General features: G+C 42.8%; 1 protein-coding gene across 37 annotated transcripts in view; it reads left to right on the forward strand.

Annotated features, from left to right (window-relative positions):
- ALDH18A1 (aldehyde dehydrogenase 18 family member A1) overlaps positions 1-25,865 on the forward strand; it is a 45,486-nt gene that overhangs the window by 10,446 nt on the left and 9,175 nt on the right. For 36 of the 37 annotated variants that reach the window (XM_080597674.1, XM_080597645.1, XM_080597678.1 and 33 more), the window contains 14 exons: positions 1,960-2,183; positions 3,769-3,918; positions 4,009-4,113; positions 7,658-7,816; positions 8,589-8,679; positions 11,160-11,284; positions 12,979-13,123; positions 16,324-16,397; positions 16,623-16,722; positions 17,826-18,046; positions 21,260-21,397; positions 21,504-21,699; positions 21,864-21,985; positions 24,594-24,780. In XM_080597674.1, the coding sequence (XP_080453800.1) occupies positions 2,031-2,183; positions 3,769-3,918; positions 4,009-4,113; positions 7,658-7,816; positions 8,589-8,679; positions 11,160-11,284; positions 12,979-13,123; positions 16,324-16,397; positions 16,623-16,722; positions 17,826-18,046; positions 21,260-21,397; positions 21,504-21,699; positions 21,864-21,985; positions 24,594-24,780 (1,966 nt within the window). In that variant the 5' untranslated portion in view covers positions 1,960-2,030. The remainder of the gene's footprint in view (positions 1-1,959; positions 2,184-3,768; positions 3,919-4,008; positions 4,114-7,657; positions 7,817-8,588; positions 8,680-11,159; positions 11,285-12,978; positions 13,124-16,323; positions 16,398-16,622; positions 16,723-17,825; positions 18,047-21,259; positions 21,398-21,503; positions 21,700-21,863; positions 21,986-24,593; positions 24,781-25,865) is intronic. The other variant, XM_080597673.1, reaches the window with a different exon arrangement.

The following is a 25,865-nucleotide window of genomic DNA, read 5'->3' on the forward strand; positions in this document are numbered from 1 at the left end:
CTCACTGTAGTGTAAAATAAATTTTAAAAGCGGGTTTACACAGTGATAGAGCCAGGTTAGCAATTAGGACTTAATGAAAGATGAATGAAATCTTCTGCTCATTCCAGAACGATTGCCTTTCTCCTTGCCTCTCTGAAAAATGTGATTTATCTTCAAATACTGGTTATCCCTCAACAGCTGCCTTCTTTTAAGCTTCTAAACCTTGGAGCTCTTGCTGAGAAAACCGAAAACACTTAAATTGTTTTTACTTTCTGGTCATACCGTGTGGGATAGACAAATACTACATAGTAATGTATAATACTGAAAGAATAGTTAAATTGGACTCTTTTACCTATTCTTCCATATATATACAGTACAGTCTTTATTCACGTTCACAACTATTCCTTCTTGAAAATGAGTGGCAAATTAAATTAATCTCCAAATTCTGTTTTCTACTTCATATAAAAATGTGGCATGTTGGCATAGCCCTCAGTTAGGATTATTTATTTAAGCTTCTTTTTTGTATATAATGAACAAAATAGGTTTATTATTTAAAACATTGTTAAATGCCAGGCTTGTCTTTTCTGTAGCACTGTGTTAATTCCTGTCTTACTTCAGCAGAAGTAACATCCAGAATACTCACTTGACATTATGATTGGATCTATTTTTTATTATAGAATACCAAAATCAAAGAGACCAAACAAATAAATAAAATCAGATGAACTCTGATCATAGCATAGGATTCAGTTTACTGTTTACCAAAAAAAGTCTCTACATCTTCAGATATTGCTTAGGACTGAATGTGTGCCATCTTTTGACTAGGATGCACTTTTGGCTATTTATGCTATATTTTGGGACCATTTTTTTTTTTTGTAATAATGTCAGAAATATTCTTGCTTTTTTTTTACTGTAACAATATTTGAGACTGTCTAACAGTTGAACTGGTTTAATGCAATTTCTGAACAGTATTGTGCAAAAAAATAGATGGAGAATAAGGCAATGTCATAAAAAATATTTTTAAAGTAATGTTGCTTATCACACTCCTCCTTATGCCTTTACACGCACTTTGACTGCAGATAATCTTATCTGTACCACTCCCTCTTCGGACACAATTCACTGGCTCTGCAAAACTTTTTACAAAGTATATTGGAAGTGCTTCCCATCTGCATTCATGCCTTCAGCTTACCTTGGGACTTTGTGTGTGGGGGTCAACATCTTTGTCAATTAGAAAGTATCCAGACTGTTGCTTGTGATTTGTACCTTAACAGTCACTATTCTGACTAATGTGCTGTGCTGATGATAGTAGACTGGTTTGTCTTACAGTCCTTGGACAGCTTTTCGAAAACACAGATTTTGCTGAGAAATATTCCCTTGCACGTTGTCTTAAATGAGGTGCAAGCCTTGCACTTCTTGTATCTTACCCCAGTAGTGCTGTGACCGTTTCTGCTCCCTCCAATGCCTGTTTATCCTGTGGAAAGGTGACTAGCAGTTCTTATGTCCGTCATCCCCCTTCTGCTGCCCCCAGCTGAGCAATGCGAGAAAGTGTCTGACTTACAGACTGTAAGAGGTGTATTTCTTTTCTTTTCTAGCTTTCTGCAGTACAGGAAAACTCTCTAGCTGTATCTAATGAAGCATGGCAAATGAGTGCATTTTTAAAGCTACCACGTTTATTTTTGTTGTGAGCTGTATGGGCTCTTTTACAGTGTCCTTCAGTTCTCTTTTCTAGATGCCCAGAGTCAAAGCTCTAACACATGGGATATTGCTTTATATACCTTAGCGAAAGTTAGCGCTGCTCAGAAATTATTCATTCTCACTTTATTTCAGTGATTTCAAAGATGGCTTCTCATTCCCAGTCACTGAGAAGCGTGTATTGTGGGCTATAGCCTTGGAAAGGGAGGAAGCGTTACATGACTTAAGGGACTCAGAAGTCTGAATGAAACACTTAAAACTGTTTTTCTCTTCTTCTTTCTTTAACTGCAGATATCCCTCGCCATAATCAAAGATTAAGGAATGAATCCATCCGTTATTGGAGCAACATCCCATTTATCACCATGCCACTCAGCCGTGCACATGGCAAATCATTTGCACACCGCAGTGAGCTGAAGCATGCAAAGCGGATTGTAGTGAAGCTGGGTAGTGCTGTTGTGACTCGAGGAGATGAGTGTGGCTTGGCCCTTGGGAGGCTGGCATCTATTGTGGAGCAGGTAATTTTGTAACTGAAGTGGAATGGTTGTTTTAAGTTCAGAAACCTGGAGACTGTTGAATGGCAGAGAAGATTGTAGGAAAAAAAAAATCATAAAACGGTTATGACCTTTAAAAGAAATGTATTGGCCTTTCTCTTTTTCATCCCCTTGTTCTGTGGTAGTATACACCTTGTAACTCAGTAAATAAATAAGTATGGTGGGTTGACTCCAGCCAGCAGTTGAGCACCCATACAGATGCTTTTTTGCTTTCTGCTTCCCTCTCCCAGCCCCCACCACCAGTGGTAAGAAAATTGTAAGAACAAAAGCAAGAAAATGTAAGGGATGAAATAAAGGCAGTTTAATAAATGAAGGAAAGGGGAAAAGAAAAAAGTGTTGCAAAGGCAATCTGTTACTACCTCCCGCAAGCTGACTGACATCCAGCTAGTCCCGGCACAATGGCTGCTTGGAACGTCAGCTTCTTCCCTCCCTCACTGTCTGCTTTCATCTTTTGTTACCCTAGTTTTATTTATGAGGATGATGTTATATTGCATGGAATATCCCTTTGGCAGGTTCACATCACCTGTGCCAGCTGTGTCTCCTCTGAATTTCTTGCCCACCCTAGCCTATTTGCTGGCATGGGGCAGAGTAGGGAAAAAGAAAGCTTTGATGCTCTGGAAGCACTATTCAGCAATAGCCAAAACACTGGTGTGTTATCAACACTGTTTTAGTCTCCAAATCCAAAACAGTATCATATGGGCTTCTGTGGAGAAAGTTAACTCTGTCTCAGTCAGACCCAGCCCAGAAGGAGATACTCTGACAGTGAGGTGGTTTTTTTTATGCAACAGATAAGACATGACTCAGGCACTGGTTGGATCTTGTGGAAAGGTGGCACTGAAGTATATGAATTCTATAGAAAGAGTAAAAGTTTCTTGATTACTTGAGCATTTGCAGATTTCTTCCAGTAAAAATCTTGAAACCTCATTACTTGTAGGAAAAGCTGATGGGATCAACAAACAGATTGGTCCTGCAAAATGAAATGAGGATTTTGGGGGGATTGGATGTGTCTTCTATGGGAAGTGAGGTTCGCATAACACATTATATTCTTGTAAGACATTTAGCTTTAGGACTTGGAAAGTAACTTGGCCAGATATGTGTCTGGATGAAGCAGTAAAAAGCTGTACTGTCAGAGTTAGCTCTACAGTAAAATAAAAGCTCTTGGAATGGATGGTAAATAAGAAAGTTGGGGATATGGCTTTTCTGTGCTTTATCTTTCATTATCTATGGCAATGAAAGTAGAGGGCCAAGGGTTATGGAAGTGTTGCTATGTAGTCTATATTGTGAAGGTTCAAGCATGACTCTGTCATAAAAACTGGTAGTGTGAAAAGAAAGTTTAGCAGAAGCTATGGATTGCATGCAGTCTTTTACATAGTTCCTAAGCGATTAGGAAGGTGTACAGGAGGGTGGTTGTCTTGCTTTGTGCATCCATGAATAAGCAGAATATTTCTGTCAGCAGGAATTGGTGAGCATGTGATAGCTGTAGTACCCAGAACTGTCAGGCTAGCAATGATCTTACTCTACATCCTAATTTTGGTCTCTGTACTTACAGGTGTCAATGCTGCAGAATCAGGGCCGAGAGATGATGATTGTTACCAGTGGTGCTGTAGCTTTTGGAAAGCAGCGATTGCGTCATGAGATCTTGCTTTCTCAGAGCGTGAGGCAAGCACTTCATTCAGGCCAGAGTCAGCTAAAAGATATGGTGAGTGGTTGGTGGCAGTCCCACTTTTCCTTGAGTGTTGGGTAGAACATATTCAAGTCACTGTCTAACAGCTATTCTTTATTTTTGTAGGCTATTCCAGTCTTAGAGGCCCGAGCCTGTGCAGCAGCTGGCCAGAGTGGACTAATGGCTCTGTATGAAGCCATGTTTACGCAGTACAGCATCTGTGCAGCTCAAGTAAGGGATTCCTTCTTTCCTAGGCTGACTTGCTACTTCAGTCAGTGATGGCGTTGTTAGCCGGCATGGGTTCATGAGAGGAAAGTCCTGTTCATCTAACATAATCATAGAACGGTTTGGTTTGGAAGGGACCTTAAAGATCATCTAATTCCAACCCCCTGCCATGGGCAGGGCCACCCTCCACTAGATCAGGTTGCCCAAAGCCCCATCCAACCTGGCCTTAAACACTTCCAGGGATGGGGCATCCACAGCCTCTCTTGGCAGCCTGTGCCAGTGCCTCACCACTCTCATAATAAAGAATTCCTTCCTTTTATCTAATTTAAATCTACCCTCTTTTAGTTTAAAGCCATACCCCTTGTGCTATCACTACACTCCCTGACAAAGAGTCCCTTCCCAGCTTTCCTGTAGCCCCCTTTCAGTAACTGAAGGCTGCTGTAAGGTCTCCCCGGAGCCTTCTCTTCTCCGGGCTGAACAACCCCAACTCCTTCAGCCAGCCTTCATAGGAGAGGTGCTCCAGCTCCTCCTTGACCATCCTTTTGGCCCCCCTCTGGACTCGCACTGATAGTAGGTCCATGTCCTTCTTGTCCTGGGGTCCCCAGAGCTGAACACAATACTCTAGGTGAGGTCTCACAAGAGCAGAGCAGAGGGGGAGAATCACCTGCTTTCACCTGCTGGCCACACTTCTTTTGATGCAGCCCAGGATATGCTTGGCTTTCTGGGCTGCAAGTGCGCATTGCTGGCTCATCTTGAGCTTCTTGTCAACAATCACCCCAAAGCGCTTCTCCTCAGGGCTGTTTTCTATCCATTCTCCACCCAGCCTGTATTTGTGCTTGGGATTGCCCTGGCCCAGATGCATGACCTTGCATTTGGCCTTGTTGAACCTCATGAGGTTCGCACAGGCCCACCTCTCAAGTCTGTCAAGGTCCCTCTGGATGGCATCCCTTCCCTCCAGTGTGTCGACTGCACCACACAGCTTGGTGTCATCAGCACATATGCTGAGGGTGCACTCGATCCCACTGTCCTTGTCACTGACAAAGACGTTAAACAGTGCCAGTCCCAATACTGACCCTGGGGAACACCAGGCATTACTGATTTCCACCTGGACATTGGGCCGTTGACCGCAACTCTTTTGAGTGCAACCATCCAGCCAATTCCTTACCCACCGAGTGGTCCATCCATCAAATAAACGTCTTTTCCAATTCAGAGTCAAGGATGTCGTGGGGAACAGTGTCAAATGCCAAATGCTTTGCACAAGTCCAGGTAAAGGATATCATTTGCTCTTCTGCTATCCAACAATGCTGTAACCACATCATAGAAGGCCACCAGATGTGTCAGACAATAATTTTCTTTTATGACAAGGTCACTCGCCTAGCTGACCAAGGGCCAGTTCTGGATTTCAGCAAAGCTTTTGATACTGGTTCTTATAGTATCCTGGACAAAATGTCCAGCATGCAGCTAGATAAATACATAATACAGTGGGTGAGCAATTGGCTGACAGTTTGGGCTCAAAGGATTATAGTAAATTGGGCTACATCAGGCTGATGACCAGTCAGTGGTGGGGTTCCACAGAGCTCCATTTCAGGGCCAGTTCTCTTTAAAATTTTTATAAATTATCTGGATGCATGACTCAAATGCATATTTATTTTTTTTTTTTACAAAAGAGGGCTACAAAGCTGGTGAAGGGTCTAGAGGACAAGACATATGAGGAGCACTTGAGGTCCTTTGGCTTGTTCAGCCTAGGGAAGAGGAGGCTGAGGAGAGACCTCATGGTGGAATATAGTTTCCACCTGAGGGAAGCAGAGGGGCGGGCGCTGATCTTTGCGCTCTGGTGACAGTGACAGGACCCAAGGGAACGGCATGGAGCTGTGAGGGTCAGGCTGGGTGATAGGAAAAGGTTCTTCACCGAGAGGGTGGTCAGGTACTGGGACAGGTTCCCCACGGCAGCGGTCACGGCACCGAGCCTTCCAGAGTTCAAGAAGCATTTGGACAACACTCTCAGATGTATGGTCTGATTTTTGGGTGGTCCTGCCTGGAGCTAGGAGTTGGATTCGATGATCCTTGTGGGTCCCTTCCGGCTCAGGATATTCTATGATTTGCTTTTTTGCCCATGTTTTATATGCTACAGTCTCTACTGTTGCCTTGTATTTCCATTGCAGTCCCACTTTTGGGGCTTATTGTAGCATAAGCAGTATTTCATACAGGATTGTCTTGCTAAGTATTTATGAAATGGAACTATCTATTGGCAAGGTGGAGCCCAAACTCCAGAAAGAAAAAGTGTATCCTGCTCTTCTGTACAGAGTGTTTTGGTGGGTTGTTTTGTTTTGTTTTGTTTTGTTTTTTCCTGTTAAAGTCTCCTCACAGAAACTGAAGTTGGTGATCCAGAGGGAGAATTTAAAAATCCCAAGTGGCCGAACCACCGTGTGTTCTATAAAGCTGGTAGAAGCATATATTAACACTCCAGGACTTGCTGTCCATCTGCTCCTCAAGTCTTTTTAACTTGTGGGTGATGGTATCCCCAGCCTGGGTCTTCTGTCTATACTGAATGCTGCTACTGTGTTAATTGGACTACTCTTAAAACAGCAGCACAAGAATGATACACAAAGTCGTGAAGCATTCCATATTTTTGGAATGGCAGAAAGCTGTGATGGGGAGGTTCAAACTGGAAAAATGTCTTTACCGTGAGGGTGGTCAATCACTGGAACAGGGTGCCTAGCAAGGTGGTTGATGTCCCATGCCTGTCAATGCCCTTAATAAGATGCTTTAGCTTTTGTGTAGCCCTGAAATGGTGAGAACTGGTGAACTTGATGACCAGTTGGACTCGATGATCTTTGAAGGTCCCTTCAAACTGAATTATTCTATTCTGTTCTCAGCAGTCTTTGCTTACCTTAAATACACTGAGAACACAGAGTCACATCAACTTTAAGGCCCTATTTGTTTAGACGCTTAATGAATTTAAGAGCCTAGTATAAAGTCTCTCTTGGAGGAATTCCTCCCCATAATACAGTATAACTGATACCACTAAAATGTTTACAGTATAGCTAAAATTACCATAGACTGCACTGGATTATAATCTTGTTCAAGTCTATAGACAGCTATCATTCCTTTGATTTAAGAGATAATTTCATTTCTACCAAAAAGTCAGTGCACACGTTGATTCCAAATGTTGTAACATTTGCATAATGGAATTATTTACCTAGTTCTCAAATGTCCAGTGGCAAAGTAAAAACGAAAAATGGCTTTTAATGGTTATCATCGACATCTGTGTTCTGCTTATATGTGTTTTTTTTTCCAAGGTGATTCCTGAAGCCTCTGATCTGTTTGCTTGAAAAAGGCCATTATAGGCTCCAGTAGAAGTTGTCATACAAACCTGAAAACGTTGTGGAAAGAATATTTCTCATTTCCATTCTCTATCTTTTAAATGTGGCTTATGATTTCTTGTAAACCCAAAGGGCTTGATTGGTCCATTATGTTACTATGTATGTTTATATTTTTCTCAGGATAAGTGATAGGCTAAGTATATATTACGTTTTTTTCCTCCTTTTAGATTTTAGTCACCAACCTGGATTTCCATGACGAACAGAAGCGTCGGAACTTAAATGGAACATTACATGAACTTTTAAGAATGAATATTGTCCCTATAATTAACACTAATGATGCTGTTGTTCCACCTCCAGAGCCGAACAGTGATCTGCAGGGGGTAAATGTGGGTAAAGTATTGCAAGGGGGTGGATTCTGCTTGTAGATTGTACAGCACTAATTTGTAGTTTACTAACACTGTAATCGGGGACCTCTGGAGCCTGCAGCAGGGAAACAAACACACGCAATTAGTAATGTGGACAGAGGGACCAGAAAACTCTGCTGACCTGTCTGTCTGCTTCTAGCACAATACAGTGCTGTGGGTTAGAAGAAGGGCAGATATTATCTGTTCTGCCAAAAGCAAGTATGCCTGGTTTGGTTTACACAGAATATTTGAGGTTGAAAGGAACTTCTGCAGACATCATGTTTCAGAGCACTGGAACAGGCTGCCCAGGGAGGTTGTGGAGTCTCCTTCTCTGGAGATATTCAAGGCCTGTCTGGACGCCTACCTGGGCAACCTGCTCTAGGGAACCTGCTTTGGCAGGGGGGTTGCAGTCAATGATCTCTTGAGGTCCCTTCCAACCCTTACAATTCTGTGATTCTGTGAACACCTGTGCTTATAGCATGGCCAGTTAGTACCTCTAGTTCTTTCATTGGGCACCAAGGTGAAGAATGTGGGTACTGATCTGACTGCCTGTTGTTCTGATACTGTTTGACTGTGTTCCAAAAGACTACTTAATTTCATGAAAAAATCATCTTCTAAGAGTTTTTAGTGGGTAGAACCAAAGCAGTTCATAAGGACTTGGTAGTGCTGAGGTAGCTTGCTTTTGTATGTTGTAGCCAAATTTCCCAGTTCTTCCCACTATTCAGTGTTCTTGACCTGTGTGTATTCATTGCAGGTGATTAGTGTGAAGGATAATGACAGTCTGGCAGCACGACTGGCCGTTGAAATGAAGACTGATCTCCTGATTGTTCTCTCAGATGTAGAAGGTTTGTGAGACATTTCTTTACCACCTGGCAGAAAAACATGTCCTCTGCTTCTGTTCCTCTGGCACTCGGTAGGACTAATGCAACTACTCAGAGCTTCAGTTAGTTCATTTAATCACCCAGCTTTTAGGCTGTAGGGTGTGCCTGGGACTGCTCTCTGAAATGATGGGTAATAGCCAGCACGCCTGAGGGGGGTGTGCCCCATGAACTGCTCTGCCTGGTGGCCAAGCTTCAGGAGGAGCTAGGGAGACTGAGAAGCATCTGGGAGCCCAAGAAGGTGGTAGATCGATGGATCTATGCTCTCCCTGTCTGGAACACACATGCCAACTTAGAACAACCACTGCTGATGTGGATACAGTATCTGATCCGCATCAGGATAAAGGCAGCAGCTAGAGGGGGACACCAAGGAGTTGAAGCAAGTTACTACGTGGAGCTGTAAGAGGAGCCACTGCTTGCACAATCAGCTTCCATTACAAAACAGGTATGAGGCTCTGGGTGTTGTTAGACAATGGATGTGAAAAGAAGGAAGAAGGGGTTTCTGTGCGAGTTCCACCAAGGTCAGATCAACCAGCTCCTTGTAGCAAATGCAGGATCAAGGCCAGTGTTGTGAAGAAATAGTGCCAAGTTATAGTCACAGGTGACTGCCTTCTGAAGGGAACAGAGGCTCCCATCTGCAGACCAGACCATCTTTATTGAGAGCTTTTCTACCTGCCTGGGTCTTGGATCAGGGACATTGCTAGCGAGCTTACGAGCTTAGTTCAAACCAGATTATTCCCTACTCCTGCTCTTTCACGTGGGTACCAACAAAGTTGCAGCAAGAAGTCTGTGTTCAATCAAAATAAATTTCAGGGCCCTGGGAAGATAGCTAAAGGATTCAGAAGCACGGGTTATCGTCTAGCATTTTGGGATATGTTAAACACAGCATAGCCAGCTGGTCAACAGAGGTGATTCTCCCACTGTATTTAGCATTGGCGAAGCCTCTCCTTCAACATTGTGTGCGATTCTGGGCTCTACAATATAAAAAGAATGTTAAGATCCCTGAAAGTGTACAGAGGAGGGCAACAAAGCCGGTAAAAGGAGTGGAAGGCACGCCTTGTGTGGACGCTATGGTACTTCTGCTAGCTCCTCAGGATTGTATATAGTCATGAGTAATACTCCTGATTCTAAATACATAGTCTGTCCCTGCATATAAGCCGAACACTATTCAACAATCGTTTGCTTCTTCTGGCAGTGGATTCTGTCTTTCAGTGATTTATGGGTACTTTACATGTCCTGGATATTGCTTTCCAGATATCTGGAGCTTGCTAGCTTTTCTGTCTCCCAGACGTGTGGCTGATAGTGGTCTAGTCTTGTGAGCTGTGCTGCCGTGAAGTCTGTCACCTGTTGATGTTGAAGGTACTTTTCTGGAAAGAGGAAGGTAGTAGGTACAGTTTCACACCAGGACATCAACAAAATCACGTAGTCTTTTTATCATCTCCAGACGTGTTTCCTTCGGTGGCTTCTGGACTTTGGTCCATATTGTAGGCCCTGAGAAGGAAGGAGGCTGGCTTTTCATAACCACAGTTTCTTCCATCTGTTTCAGATGGATTTCATGGTTGATTCTAGTTGAAATGACTGCCTCAGAAAAAAAAATAACAAAAATGATAGTCCAAATAACTTATAAAAAATAAAAATAAAAAAACAAACAAACAAAAAAACACACTCCCATTTCCTCACAGCTTATTCATTTGATGTGGTATTTTCTTTATGGAAAGAAGTGTCCTTTCCTTCTCAAGCTATCAAGGAAGAGCTCAGGTACTCTTCACTTGTGCACTTTAATCTGTGACACATTTGTTCGCATAGAACTTCTGGGAAGTTTGGTGGTAGAGTTTAGGGTTTACATGTTAGGCAAACAGAAGTATCACTCAACTCAGAACATAGTTAAATAAAAGTACAATATTTGTTTAAAATGAATAAGTGTGTGTCTATAGTCTTGTGTCCTTTCTTTGCAGAACTCAATATTTAGCCTTTATACATGTTTCTAAGTTGCCCGGTTTATCAGTGTACAACACAGCATTCAGGAATATTATCTGAGATTTTAGGTGAAGAGGACTGTCCTTTGTTCAGTTGTGCACTCTTGTGTGTCAGCCCTGATTCTGAACCGTATAAAAGCTGGAAACTTCTTTTCGGTTTTCTTTCAAACCTCACTGAAATGTGGGTACTTCCCAGCGTACGTGATACTATTCAGCATGTGGATATTCTGTTGCCTCATGCTAACTACAATTCCGGTGAAGTTACACATCTAGAGCCTGCATGTTAGTGTTTCATCCTTTCAGTTCCACAAAAGGAGGGTTCAGTGGAAGTTTTGAATCCTGTAAAGTGGAATACAGGTTTTTAGCCTCAAAGGCTTTATTTATTTTTCACTTCGGAATAGAACACTTTGGAACAGTGAGCTTTGGAACAGAAGATATGTGACATTAACAGTTTTTTATTATTCATTTCAGGACTCTTTGACAGCCCTCCAGGATCTGATGATGCAAAGCTCATTGACATATTCTACCCAGGAGACCAACAATCTGTGACATTTGGAACCAAATCCCGGGTGGGAATGGGAGGCATGGAAGCCAAGGTAGAAATGTAGAACACTTATTCTCTTATTGAGAGGGAAAGGGAGATGTGGAAAGGGGACTTGATAATACAAGATTGAGAGGAGTGGCCGATAGAACAGATAATTGTGTTGCCATTCAGAGGAACCTTGACAGGCTGCAGATGGGGGCAGGCAGGAACCTTTTGAAGTTCAGTAGAGGGAAATGCCAAGCCCTACCCCTAGGGAGGAACAACTCTCTTCAGCAGCACTGGTGGTTGTATGTCTGGGCTCAGAAGGTCTTTGGAGTTCAATCCAGTTGTCAGCTGGTCACAAGCAGCGTTCTAGAAAGTTGCCTGGCAGAAAAGGACTTGGGGGTGTTGTGCTGGTCAACAGCTCGTTGAACAGTAGGCAGCGGTATGCCCAGGAGGCCAAGATGGCCAATAACATCCTGGCTTGTACTAGAAATAGCGTGACCGGCAGTACAACAGAAGTGATGGTCCGTCTGTGCTTGGCACTGGTGAGACCGCACCTTGAGCACTGTGCTCGGTGTTGGTCCCCTCGTGTGACGGTTTTACCTTGCTAGACAGCTGAACTCCACCACAACCGCTCTCTTGCTCCCCCTCCTCAGAAGAGGAGGGGGAAGAAGAGAAGGAAAGAAACAACTCACGGGTTGAGGTAAGGATAATTTAACTAAAGGAAAAAAATAATTATTAAGGAAAAATTATTATTAATTAATTAGTCTGACTAAAGGGAAAAAAATAAAAACGACAGGCAAAGGCTGTGTGGAAGTGCAGGGGAAAGAAATTACTCTCTACTTCCCACAAACGAGCGATGCTTGTCCACGTCCTTGAAGCAGGGCCTCAACACACAGACGTTTTCACAATGAGAGCCCACCTCTCCCTTCTTTTTCTTTTTTCCACCTTTTATTGCTGAGTGTGACATCATAGGGTATGGAATATCCCTTTGGTTGGTTTAGGTCAGCTGCCCTGGTGATGTTCCTTCCTCGCCTTTTGCCCGCCCCCAGCTTGCTAGCTCTGGGAGGTGTTAGAGGGAGTCCTGATGCTGTGCCGGTATTGCTCAGCAGCAGACACGACGCTGGTGCGATACCGGTGCTGTTCTAGCTACAAGCGCAGAGCACAGCACTGTATGGGCTGCTGCAGGGAAAGTTAACTCCATCCCAGCCAGACCCAGTACATCTCACTACAATAAAGGTACTGAGTTTCTGGGAATACACTCAGAGAAGAGCAGCAAAGCTGGCGAAGGAACTAGAAAACGACGTGAGGAACAGCTAAGGGAGCTGGGATTTGAGTCTGGAGAGAAGAAGGCAGTGGGGAGGCCACATTGATCTCTACAGCTACTGAAAGGAGGTTGTAGCAAGGTGTCAGTCTCTTTTGTCAAGTGACAAGTGATAGGGTGTGAGGGAATGGCCTCAAGTTGTGCCGAGGGAGGTTTAGGTTGGCTATCAGGAAGCATTTCTTCATGGAAGGGGTGGTTAGACGTTAGAACAGGCTGCCCGAGGAAGTGGTAGAGTCCCCATCCTTAAAAATATTTAAGAGACATGTGGATGTAGCACTTAGGGATATGGTTTAGTGGTAGAATTAGGTCGATGGTTGGACTCAATGGTCTGAAGGGTCTTTTCCAACGTAAGTGATCAAAGTGGAGCAAGAATTCTTGTTGAGCATGGGGATTCAAATAACAAGTGCATTTTCGGGAACTGGCTCTATCCTTCATTGCAGGTGAAAGCAGCTCTGTGGGCCCTCCAAGGAGGCACCTCTGTAGTGATTGCAAATGGAACCCACCCAAAGATCTCGGGTCATGTCATCACAGATATTGTGGAAGGGAAGAAAGTTGGAACTTTTTTTTCAGAGGTAAAACCTGCAGGTGAGTACGGAAGTAACATGTACATTGGGAGCTGTAGAGATTTCCTGAAAGTTTAGGGTCGAAATTTGGCTAGGCCTGCCTGTTCAACAGATGGGAAACTACGCTCTGCTTGACAAACGGCTTTTGAAAGGTAATTTTTAATGTTGGAATAGAACATCTTGAATCCTCTGCTTGGGTTCCTTCCAGCTGATGACTTGCTGCATCAGACTTGCATTCAAAGAACTAGGTAGAATTTGTATTGCTTTTAGTCTTAGAGGTTATCATCTATTATTGAAGATTTCAGGGTGAAAGCGTGCATATAGAATGTACGGCTGAACTAAGATAGTGTGTAGTTTGGGTTTTTGTCGTAAGTTCTTTTAATGACTCAGTCTTTTGTTACCGTATGTAGGAATGTTTTCCTGCCTCTGTGTTGCTGTGACAATGTAACAAGGGCCGCAGAAAGTCAGACCAAAGATCGGTGATCTTAGCAGAATGGAACGAGTATAGAGCGATACTTGTGACTTGCACTTTAAGACAAGCCAATGCCTTTGAGTATAAAAACGCTTAATGTGTTTCTTGTAAAAATCGGCCATATCCTTGGAACCCATGTAAACACTTAGCATCCGTGGGTCACAACAGTCACGAGCCTTAACTAGGTATTGTGCGTAAACTCTGGAGCTAGCACTATGTGGAGAACTGCTTCCTTTATTTTGTGCGTGTGTGTGGGCAGGAGGAGCGTTGAAGTTTGCTTCCTGCTAGCTTTTGATGCCCCTGCCTTCTGTATGGAAAGAGAACATGGGTGATCGATCTCTGTTCAACTTCTATGATATGAGACATCGTCTTTTCCCTCATCGTCTCTTTGTCACATGAAAAAGGTTTTTTCTTAGTCCTTTTCTACAGAAACTGTTCCAAAAGTTTGGCGATCCCTGTTTCTCTTGGCTGAAACTGTTTTTATTCTACTGTGACCTTTTTAAGATAGGCAAAAATAAAATTCTGTGTAGCATCCAAGATGCAAATGAACCTTCAGTTTATGAGATAGCAAGGCTAACTTTGAGTTTTGATTGGACTGGTGATGTTTCTTCTTGCCTTTCCTTGGCCTTTTCCAAAAGCTTAAACGTGTAAGTTGCTCTTCGACGCTGATGAGCATTGAGGTGATGTTTTCATAGGATTATGTGCAGTACCGAGGCCTGATTTCCCCTTTTGCCTCTGCATTTCTTCACGTTTATCTGCTTTGAATTGTACTTGCTATTTGGTTGCATAACGGCTGCAAAGGAATCACAGGTTGGTTGAGGTTGGAAGGACCTCCATAGGTCACCTGGTCCAACACCCCTGCTCAAGCAGAGCCACCCAGATCTGGTTTTCCAGGACCACGTCCAAACAGGTTTTGAAACCTCACAAAGACTGTGACTCCACGACCTCCCTGGGCAGCCTATGCTAGTGCTCAGTCACCCTCACAGCGAAAAAGTATTTACTGATGCTCAGGAAACCACAGGAGGGGAACATCCTATGTTTCGGCCTGTGTCTGTTGCCTCTTTTTTTGTTCCTTTGGTACCAGTTAGAAAAGTCTGCCTTTGTCTTCTTTCCACCCTCCCTTCGTGTATTTACAGCCATCAATCCCCTCCAAGTCCCAAGATCCCCTCCAAGTCTCCTCTTCTCCAGGCCTAACAGTCCCAGCTCTCCCAGCCTGTCCTCATAGGAAAGGTGCTTCAGTCCCTTACCATCCTCGTGGCCCTCCATTGGACTCTTTGCAGTGTGTCCAGGTCTCTCTTGTACTGGGAGGCCCAGGCCCAGCACTCCAGGTGCGGCCTCACCGTTCCTGAGCAGAGGGGGAGGATCGCCTTTCTTGACCTGCTGGCAATACTTTGCCTAATGCCACCCAGGATACCCTCAGCTGCTTTTGCAGCAAAGGCACATTGCGGTTTCGTGTTCAAGTTGGTGTCCACCAGGAAACTTAGCTCCTTTTCCGAGAAGTTCCTTTCTGGGAAAAAGTGCGATATCGGCGCTTTTCACTTTGTCCTACTGCAATAAATTTGTATCAGCTATAAAGCTTTTCATCTTGTAACCCCATGTCTCAGACAATTACAAATATGGTGAACGGCAAAAGTAAAGGTGAAATCTTACTGCGACCCTTCCTCTACCATGGAACGTGGTTACTCCCATTCTTTCTTTTGTCTTCTGTCTTCCAAAACACACTTTAAATATTCAGGTAACTTTTTAAAATGAACTCTTATCTCCTTACGTGTGTCACTTCTTTTCAAAGAACACGAAAATACATTCTACTTTATAAAGTATGACCTCGCTTTAAAAAGCTGTTTTAACACTCCTTAATTAAGTCTTCTTAATCAAGTGTCCGCTAGTTCTTTTCTTACCTCCTGTTATTTTCCTTAACGTGGGAATTCCCGCTCTGGCAATTTCTGTAGGACGCTTCTGAAATAGAAGTCCAGGCATATTAGTCACATTCAAGTCATCTGTCCTACAGACAATTTCAAGAGAGTTAAAAATGAAAACGTAGCTTCTCCGTGAGCTACTTGAGAACTCCTTAGTGAAATGCTGCGTGAGCCTTTTGACTTGTTACTTCTGTTTCTGTTTCAAAACTTGTTCTGTATCATTTCAGTTTGAGACAGGTTCTTTGATATCCATGCCAAGAAGAAAACCTTTCTTCTGTAGGAACCCTTCAGTGTGCACAGGGAGAGGCGTGGAGAGAGCAGCTATTCTGCAAGCTGTTACTCAGGCCGCTTTTGGCTCCCAGTACTATTTGTACATTCCCATGTTGTTTTGCAATGTTTTCTCTTTTCGTTAGTTGTCTAATTAAACTTTTTCAAAGGATGCCTCCCTGTTTTCAGTTTTCTCCTACGCTCTGAGATTTAGCCGTCCTTGTATTCTTTTGCTCTTTGTCAAGTCTCTTTAATACAAGCTGTATGCAGCTTTGATACAAGCTTGTTTGTCCCCTGTGACCTGGATGATCTTGCTGAATCTCCGTGATGCCTTGAAAAGGGCTATGCTCGGGGACCGTGGCAGCATTTTGGTATCTGATACAGATTTTCTTGTTCTGGCATACAGTAAATTTCTTTGATATGTCTATTAAGACCGTACCTGTTTTCCTGCTTTGAGTAAGGAGTTGGAAGATGAAAGGTTAGCGTTCCTTTCCTTCCACATGGGCTGTAACCTTTGTCTGCATGTCTTGTGGTTGTATTTTTTTGTTTGTTTGTTTGTTTTGGCAGGCCCTACAGTAGAGCAGCAGGGTGAAATGTCTCGAGCTGGTGGCAGGACCCTGGCAGCTCTGCAGCCTGAGCAGGTGAGAGAACAGTATGTGCTCACTCTTTAAGGTTGGGAACACGTGGCAATTCTTAAAATACAGGTTTATAACACAAATGGGTCCTGGAAAAAATCAGCTGGCTCCAAGCACTCAGGGAGTCAAGACAGTGAGAAGATGTGTCCGCAGAAATGAGCTGAAGTGAGCCAGATGTCAAACACCATGGACTTCATATAAGGATGCAGTTCAGAAACTTTTCTCTTTCAGAGAGCGGAGATTATTTATCGTCTTGCTGACTTATTAACTGATCAGAGAGAAGAAATTCTCTTGGCAAACAAAAAGGACTTAGAAGAAGCTGAAAATAAAGGTAATATTATCGGTCCTTTCATGGTACTCCTGTTGTCATGAGCTTATCTGGGCCTCAAAGGAAATGAGCAGAACTAGAATATTCTGTCACCTGCAATTGGATATTATGGCTGTCACAGGTTAGTGAGCCGAGGACTTAGAGAGCTTGTCAGTGGAAACAGCTGCAGCTTCCATAATTACATGAGAGATGTCTTCATCAGAGAAGACAGAGAGGCCTTTGAAAACAGCAACCCACAGCATTGTTTAAAAAAATAAAAATAAATAGTGTTTTCTTTTGCCAAAGGAGGCTCGCTTTAGAAATTAAATATAGCAAGTATCTTCCCTGTTATCGTCATGCATGAAATAGCATGAGTATCTCCTGGGCTGGTTAACATAATGTTTGGCCCCTGCGGGGAACGTTGTTACTTAAAAATGATACTTTCCAGAAAGAACCATATTACCTTCTGACTGAGGAAAGTACAGTTCAGGCAGCATAGACTAAATCCATTCTTTTGTGTTTGAGTGGTGCATCAAGAAGCTGGTCTTGGGTTAGAAAACGTGTGAAACTGGCACATCACAAATTGTAATGTTCAGTAAAAGACATATGGCAACCATTTTTTACTGATCAGAATGCCTGGAGGGACATTTTTGAGTAAACTTCCTACCTGAATGTGTTCAGACTAGAAAACTCTGGCAGTTCTTGACCAATCTGAAATGCTATGTGTTCCTCTGCTCTTTGGGATTTCTATCTGTGAAACAGAAAGATGCAATTACTGCCCAAACCGTCCAGGAATATTGCAAGGGTAGAAATTTCTAAGAAATTCAGGTACACAGTTGTATAACAGTACTAGAAATAGGACAAACTTTGTCTTTGTGGATGTTACTTCCTATGCAAATCATTCATATCATATTAGGTGTATATGTGATGGTAGGTGAAATCATTGTCAAATTTGAGCAGTTTTATTGTAGCTACTAAACTTAATGCTTTACATTGTTCATCCTAGGTAGGTTTCTTGCTATGGTGTGAGAAACAGCTGATTTTTTTCCTAGTTTGACCATTAGGTCACTTTTACTTGAAACTAGACAAATACATCTATCTTGAGCACAATTTTTTCTTTCTTCTAGGAAGATTGGCACTTCCTTTGTTGAAACGTCTAAGTCTGTCTACATCAAAGCTGAACAGCTTGGCTATTGGGCTACGTCAGATTGCAGCATCTTCACAGGACAGCGTCGGCCGCATAATTCGGAGAACACGAATAGCAAAGGATCTAGAGTTGGAGCAGGTGACAGTGCCTATTGGGGTCCTTCTCGTGATTTTTGAGTCCCGTCCTGACTGTCTTCCACAGGTATGTGAGGAGGGCAGAGAGATCTTTGATAACGAAAGTGTATTTCTATTGGTGAGTTACTGGAAGGCTGCAAGAAGTCTTGCCTCAGAACACCTTTGCTTTTATACTTCTGAAATGAATTTTGTTGTCATCCCAATTTTTTTTTTCTACAGACACATTCTTGGGACTTGCTTCTGCAATGTCGAGAGTTATTCAGGGTTGGTTTTTGATACCCAACATAGAGAGGGAGTTAGCTTACATTCAGGTGGTGCAGTTTCTGCATGTGTCTAATAACGCAGGTTCCCTGCTTAACTTGCAACTTACGAGGTTCCAACCAGTGAGCACTTTCCTGTCCACACCGAATACAGCTGAGTTGCAGGCTACAATTAAACATCAAGTGTTTAATATAGATTGTTAATAACAAATCGCAACTGTTAAGAATATATGCTAAAAAAAACTAGCACAGAAAGTAGAAGCTCTAGGCTGTGAGTGGTCTGTCCCATACTGATACTGCATGTTTGCACTGAATGCACAGAATGATTGCTTTTACTCACTTGTGGAGCGATGAGTCTAGGCTCTCACTGCTAGTATTTTTAGCAAGACTGATTGAGCATTTCTCTAACGTATGAGCAAGTGTTTGAGGAGCAAGTGATGGGTATGGGCACTTAGAAAGAGACTGCCAAAGGGCAGCTTCCTATTTTATAACTGAATTTTGTGAGTGTTGGTCCTCGTTACATAGTGAAGGGGAGTATGCTCTAGGCAAAGTTCATGTGAAAGGAAAAGGCACTAGTCTCCCTTGTCTGCCATTATTACTTCCTTGCTGCTAGCTCTGTTCTTCATAGAAAACCAGTATGTTTCCTTGTCACATTCTAGTCTGCCTTCCTAGACTCCAGCCTTTGCCTCCTGGGTCTCTTGCCTTGCATAGCCAATCTCTCCACTTCTCCTCTTCTTCTTCATCTCATTTGTAAACCTTTTATCAGGCTGGTTCTTACTGGCTTCCCACCCCCAACCCCCTGACCTTTTTCTATTTTTTCCTTTTTTTCTATTTTTTTTTTACAGACTTAGGATGGCGTGTCTTGTTAGTTACTTTTCTTCCTGCCAGCCCCCATCCTCAAGTTCTCCGATGCGACTTCAGAGGATCATCTTTGATACCTCTGCATCTGAATAATACGGTTTCTGTCCCATGCTGTAGCTGACAGTAGGAGGGACTCTGCATGCAGAGGAGAGGTTGCTTCCTCCATAGTTTCCTATTGCATCTCATACTGGTTTGGGTAAGCAATTACAGAGGAAATTTGACTTCTCCATGGAGAAGTGTGTGCCTGACAGCTAGCTGGAGACAGCACACACGGATTTGAGTCAGTGCTCAGAGTTCAGTCTTGAGTTGCAGTAAAGGTAAAACAATTGCAGACTGACAGTTTAGCTTCTAAGGAGCATATACAAATAGCACGTTTGCCTCTGATGCTTAAAAGGCGAGGTTCCGAGATCATATTTCACGGACTGCTTCCTATAGATTTCAAGAAATCCAATCGTTCTGAAGTATAGCCATGCTCTATTATTGTTGAAAGGGAACAAACTGTTTTGAAACCCATTACAGATTGGATTTTTTTATTTAAATAAGCTTGTCTCTGCAGCTTTCCTTTGTGATGCTGATCTTTGGAGAGGCAGATTCTTAACAGGATACAATCAAATTGCATTTTAATGTCTAGTTTTATATGTTAAAGACACACAGTATCTGGGTACGGCAAGGTTCCTAGATCATTGTCATTTAGTCTATCTTTCTGAAGTATTCCTAATTTTTTCAGTATTCTTTTCAAATTGTGGACAGCAGGATGAGGTAGAATATCAAACATGGTGACTGTTTTTACCCAGAGGACACTAGTAGGGAAAAGGAGTTGGTCTGAGGTGACTTTGAGATGCTTAAGAGGTTGGCCCTTGAGAACCTCATGAAGTTCAAGAAGGCTAAGTGGCTGGCAGTTCAACACTGTCATCAAGGCACTCCCAAGAATGAATACGGGCTGTGTGATGAGCAGGTTGAGAGCAGCCCTGCAGAGAAGGACTTGGGAGCGTAGATGGATGAAAAGCTCCACATGAGCCAGCGATGTGCAGTTGCAGACCAGAAAGCCAGCTGTATCCTGAGCCATATCAAAAGAAGTATGACCTAGAAGGTCCAGGGAGGTGATTCTCACTCTCTACTCCACTCCTGTGAGGCCCCACCTGGAGTGCTGCATTCAGCTCTGGGGACTCCAACATAAGAAATAAATCTGTTAGAGCAGGTCCAGAGGAGGGCCACGAAGTTGATGGGGGCTGGAGCACCTCTCCTATGAAGACAGGCTGAGAGAACTGGGGTTGCTTAGCCTAGAGAAGAGAGGGCTCTGAGGAGACCTTATAATGGCCCTCTAGTACCTAAAGCGGGCTTTAGGAAAGCTGGGGAGGGACTTTTTGTCGGGGAGTGTAGTGACAGGACAAGGAGTAATGGCTTTACAATAAAAAAAGGGTAGTTTTAGATTAGATAAAAGGAAGAAATTCTTTACTATGAGGGTGGTGAGGCACTGCAACAGGCTGCCTGGGGAAGTTGTGCATGCCCCATCCCTGGAAGTGTTTAAGGCCAGGTTTGATGGGGCTTTAAGCAATCTGGTCTAGTGGGAGGTGTCATAGAATCATAGAATGGTTTGGGTTGGAAGCGAACTTAAAGGTCATCTACTCCCCCCTCCCCCCGCCATGGGCAAGGACACCTTCTGGTTATAAACATGAAATCAATGCGATAAAAAATAAAAGGCTTATTATCTATAGGGTTTTTCTCCGACACGCTTATCTCAAGTGTTGTCTACTTATGACTTCTGTTTTAGACAGCACAACAAAAATGTTCTTCGTAGGAAGAGCTTGTTAGCTACTTCCGGCCAGAATGATTAGGGATAAGAGTTCTTGCATCTGAAATAGTTTTATACAGCGACTGAATTTGTGCCAGAGCCTATGTTCAGGGTTTCCTTTGACTTACTCACTGCAATCTCCCTTAGCCAGTAGTACCCTGAAGCTCAAGTTTGTTCCTGAAACGTTAAGATACTTCATTTCTGGAGTTACATGTTCTGACTTCGAAAAATTTATTGGTGCCATATATTAATATTGAATAAGTCAGCAGAATTAAAAATCCTGTTCTTACTCTATTTTGCAGATGTTATTCTCACAGAGGAGTCAGATCATTTTTTCTCTTTTTTTTTTTTAATTCCTTTCTGACAGGTGTCTGCTTTGGCCATAGCTAGTGGAAATGGCTTGCTACTAAAAGGAGGGAAAGAGGCTGCATATAGCAATCAAATCCTTCATCATCTGACACAAGAAGCACTCTCCATTCATGGAGTCAAAGATGCAGTGCAACTAGTAAGTGTCTAGAATTAAATCAACAACTTTTTTTGCTGTGGCATGTATAAAAAGCACAGGCAGAGCTTGAGAATTCAGGCCATTGACTGTGTCACAACTTTCACAGGTGAATACAAGAGAGGAAGTAGAAGATCTCTGCCGTTTGGATAAGCTGATAGATCTAATCATTCCACGTGGTTCATCCCAGCTAGTCAGGAATATCCAGAAAGCTGCTAAGGGAATTCCAGTGATGGGACACAGTGAAGGGATCTGTCATGTGTATGTGGACACAGATGCCAGCGTTGAGAAGGTCACGCGAATAAGTAAGCTGTGAGAGGGTGACTTGGATATCATGAGTGTAATTGAACTTCACATTTGGAATATGTGTTATGGTTATAATAATAACCATACGTAATAATAATTCACATGCTCTTCAAAATCTTTGTCATAAATGGTATGTAACCAATTATTTACTCTTAAACCTCAGTCAGAGACTCAAAGTGTGAATATCCTGCTGCGTGTAATGCTCTGGAAACACTCTTAATTCATCGAGACTTGCTGAGAACCCCGTTGTTTGATCAGATCATAGACATGTTGAGAGTAGAACAGGTTAGTCATGTATACATGTGTTGTTTTTTGTTTTGTTTTATTTACTTTTTTTTTAATTTTAGGAGCCTTTGGTCTTGCTGACATAGCCCTATGTAGTTTTATAATGACATAACACGTTACCCACATGTCTCTTTGTACACCTAAATGAACTTTCGGAGAGCTTTCTTGGCTTCTCCATGCAACCCCAAGCTTTTCCATGGGAACGATCTGAAAGCAGCTTCTTCGGGGTGGCTGCATGCCATTGCTGGGATACAACTACTTCCTTTTACATAGCAAAAAATCATTCTCTGCCTTGGAAGAACATATCCACAACCCCTTCTCTACTATTCTTAATTCTGACTTAATGGCTGGCAACCTCCCGGACACAAAGACTATTCTTATTGAATCTACTAACTTACCTTCTTACCTCAGTCATTTCCCATTTTATGTTTCTCCTTTTCAAATGTGCTTCATCCACATTTTTTAACATTTTGTCTCACTTGCCTTTATTCCCACCCATTTTCCCTCCCATTATTTTTCCATATTATTTCCATTCCCATTATTTTCCCCTCCCACTGTTCCACAGGAACAGTGAAAGGCCACTATCCTACATAATTGCTTTGACGTGTATAATGTTTTGTAGCAGAGATGCATCAGGAGAGAAATATTTGTGAAGTACTTTAAATTACACTTAAAACATGGATTTTTCACATAGCATTTGCATTTGGCAAATAGTGTATACAAGCAGTAATTCATGCAGGAAAACGTGGTAAAATAGACAGGTCATGTTTTGATGATGATAAAAAGAAGTCATATTAAGAGAAGCTGGCCCAGATAGCTAGTCAGGAGCAAGTCCTCACTTATTTGTTGTTGGGTTTTTTCTTTTTTTTTTTTTTTAACGTCTGGTTTGGTTGTGTTTTTTTTTTGCGGGGCGGGGGGGGGTGCGGGTGGAAGGGTAAATTTATGGATTTTGTGTGAGGACTGGTGAATTTCCATGATCACCCACCATCTCCCACCCCTTAATACAGTGGGGAGGACTTGATGTTACTGCTGTCTAATCTGACTTGAGAACAGGAAACATGCAAATACTGGTCAGGATTTCATTATCAACAAAATTTATAGTTGCACAAGAAAATGCCATCTTACAGGCACCTTTCTTGAAAGCCTTCAAAGGTAGGGATTCTAATCAGCAATTCTGAAGTATCATAGAATACCCTGAATTGCAAGGGACCCACAAGGATTACCAAGTTCAACCCCTTGCTCCACACAGGACCACCCAGAAATCAGACCATACATCTGAGAGCGTTGTCCAAACACTCCTTGAACTCCAGCAGGCTCAGTGCCGTGATCACTGTCCTGGGAGCCTGTTCCAGTGCCCAGCCACCTCTTGGTGCAGAACCTTTCCCTAACATTCAGACTGACCCTCCCCTGTCACAGCTCTATGGCATTCCCTCGGGTCCTGTTGCTGTCACCTGAGAGAAGAGATCAGCACCTGCACCTCCGCTCCTCCCTCTCATTGTTTAGGTGTCTTAGCTGCTACGATTAAACTCAGAGACTGATGATGCATTAGATCTTCTTTATCAGGATTGTAAAATAACTGTGAGTCCTTACCTTGTTTTGGGCCCAGTAACTCTTCTGTGTCTGAAACATACGCTTTGGAGAGGGTTGGTGTCAGTTTACAAAACAAAAGGATAAAAACAGGTAGTCTTTTGTAGGTGAGACTTGCAAACCTGGAAATAAGTTGCTTGCTACAACTACTTACAGACCACATACTTTCTAAAAATATAGGTACAAGGGCTAGGTGCAGTGTTTAGCTGTTTTCCCACCACTAGTGTTGTACTGTTCTCCAGCCAGATGTCTTTCTTTAAATGATGTAATTGCTTTAAATAATTTAAAATGAACCCTGAACTAGGAGCATGTCATGATCGGTAGCCAACATAGCATTTCAGCTATTGTGCCTTATTGCTAGTTCACCAATGTGCTCTCTGAAAACTGAGGCTATTTTTTTTTTGCACTGCATGTAGCAAACCTTTGATTCACAAATGTGGGTTAACCCCAGTCCAACAGCTAAGCATCACCCAACGCATTGCTCACTTTTCCCTCCTGCTCTCAAGTGGGAGGAGCAAGAGCAAGAAAGCTCATGGTTTGAAACAAATATAGTTTAATTAGCAAAGGAAAGAGGAAGAAGAAAGGGAAAAACAAAACAAGTGATGAAAATACAGTCACTCACCACCTGCCACAAATAGATCAGTGTCCAGCTCGTCCCTGAGCAATGTCTGCCTTCCTCGAAACTCCCTTCCCCTCATTTTTTATTGCTATGACATTATATGGCATAGACTATCCCTTTGGTCAGTTTGAATCAGTTGTGGTTATGTCCTCTCCTAACTTTTGGCACACCCTCGACCTTCTCACTGTGGGGGAAAAAGAGAAAGCCTTGAAACTGCGTGAGCACTGTTTAGCAACAGCCAAAATAGTGGTTTGTTTAAGGCACAAATCCAAAATGTAGCAGTACAGGGACTGCTATGAAAAAAATTAACTCCATCCTGGCTATACCCAGAACAACAAGCTGCACTTTTCACCTGTTAAGCACCGGTAAAATCTACAGCACAAAATACTTCTGGTATTGCAGGTGAAGATTCATGCTGGCCCAAAGTTTGCCTCTTACTTGACATTCAGCCCCTCAGAAGTGAAATCTCTCCGCACTGAATATGGGGATCTGGAGTGCTGCATTGAGGTTGTGGACAGTGTACAAGAGGCTGTTGAACATATCCACAAGTATGGAAGTTCTCACACGGATGTTATCGTCACAGAGAATGGTTTGTGACCAATCTGTTTCCTTAAGCTTCTGCTTTGGTTTCACTGTGGGTTCTTGTTATTAGCATAGCTACTTACATTGCAGTAGTTCTCTTATCTTGGTTCTGTAGTAAGCATAATCAACCGGAACCCTATGAGCTAAATCTATCTATAGTTGTGTTTAATTCAAGGAAAACATGTTGTGTGCCCTTATTCAAGAAGCTGAAGGCATGTGTTTGAGCAACTGGCCAACAGCAAGTCAGCACATGCTCTTGTCAGGCAGATTGCTTTGTATTGTGCAGACTTACCACATCAGACAGTTTTGCAGAAACATCTCCTGAATCCTGGAGATGTCTTTAGGCCTCTGAAGGAGGAAGAGGTGAGCTTCTATAGAGGGAATAGGGATTGTAGAAAAGATCAGACTATATGTGTTTTGTCTTCCCACGTCACTTTTAAGTCCTGCAAACAAGGACCACAAGTGTTTTCTCCCATCTCTCCCAGTCCTTTATTTCCCAGTTCCGCATCTGTAGTGTAAAAGCTGCTTATATCTCAGTTCCCAGTTTCTTGCTCCTTTGATGCTGCGAACTTCTGTTCCTGTGTGCAGCTCTGTGCTTCTCCCACTCCTCTGCATGAGGCTTGAACACTGACACTTCAAAACATAGCTAGAGCTGCTCGCAGCCAAAGGATGGCTCTCAGTACAAGCCTAAAACTTCTGAGAGTCAGCTACAGTAAGGTCATTTTGATTTGTGGTTCATCAGTGTGAGATTCAAGCAGGCATCCGTTTCTGCACCTTCTGCAGAACTTAAATGAGTAGCACCGAAAGGCATGCATTTGATACTGTAAGCCACTACCTGGTGCACTAGTGATTTACTTGGGTGTATACTGGAGATAGAGTTGATCTTTAGCATTCGTCCCATTGCTGTGGGTGACTGACTTGCAGCTTACAGCCTTACAGAGAAAGGCATCCTCCAGAGAACTAAGGCTTGTACAACTCTGCTTGAGGTTGCTCCAGTCTTGCATGTTCTGTGTTGAACTGGGTTAGTTAGCTGATTTCATGTGGTGTTTCTGCATTCTGTTTCCTAAATGCTATTTTCAATATAAACTTAAT

Source organism: Anser brachyrhynchus (genome assembly GCF_964034855.1).
Source record: "Anser brachyrhynchus genome assembly, chromosome: 6".
Taxonomy (NCBI): domain Eukaryota; kingdom Metazoa; phylum Chordata; class Aves; order Anseriformes; family Anatidae; genus Anser; species Anser brachyrhynchus.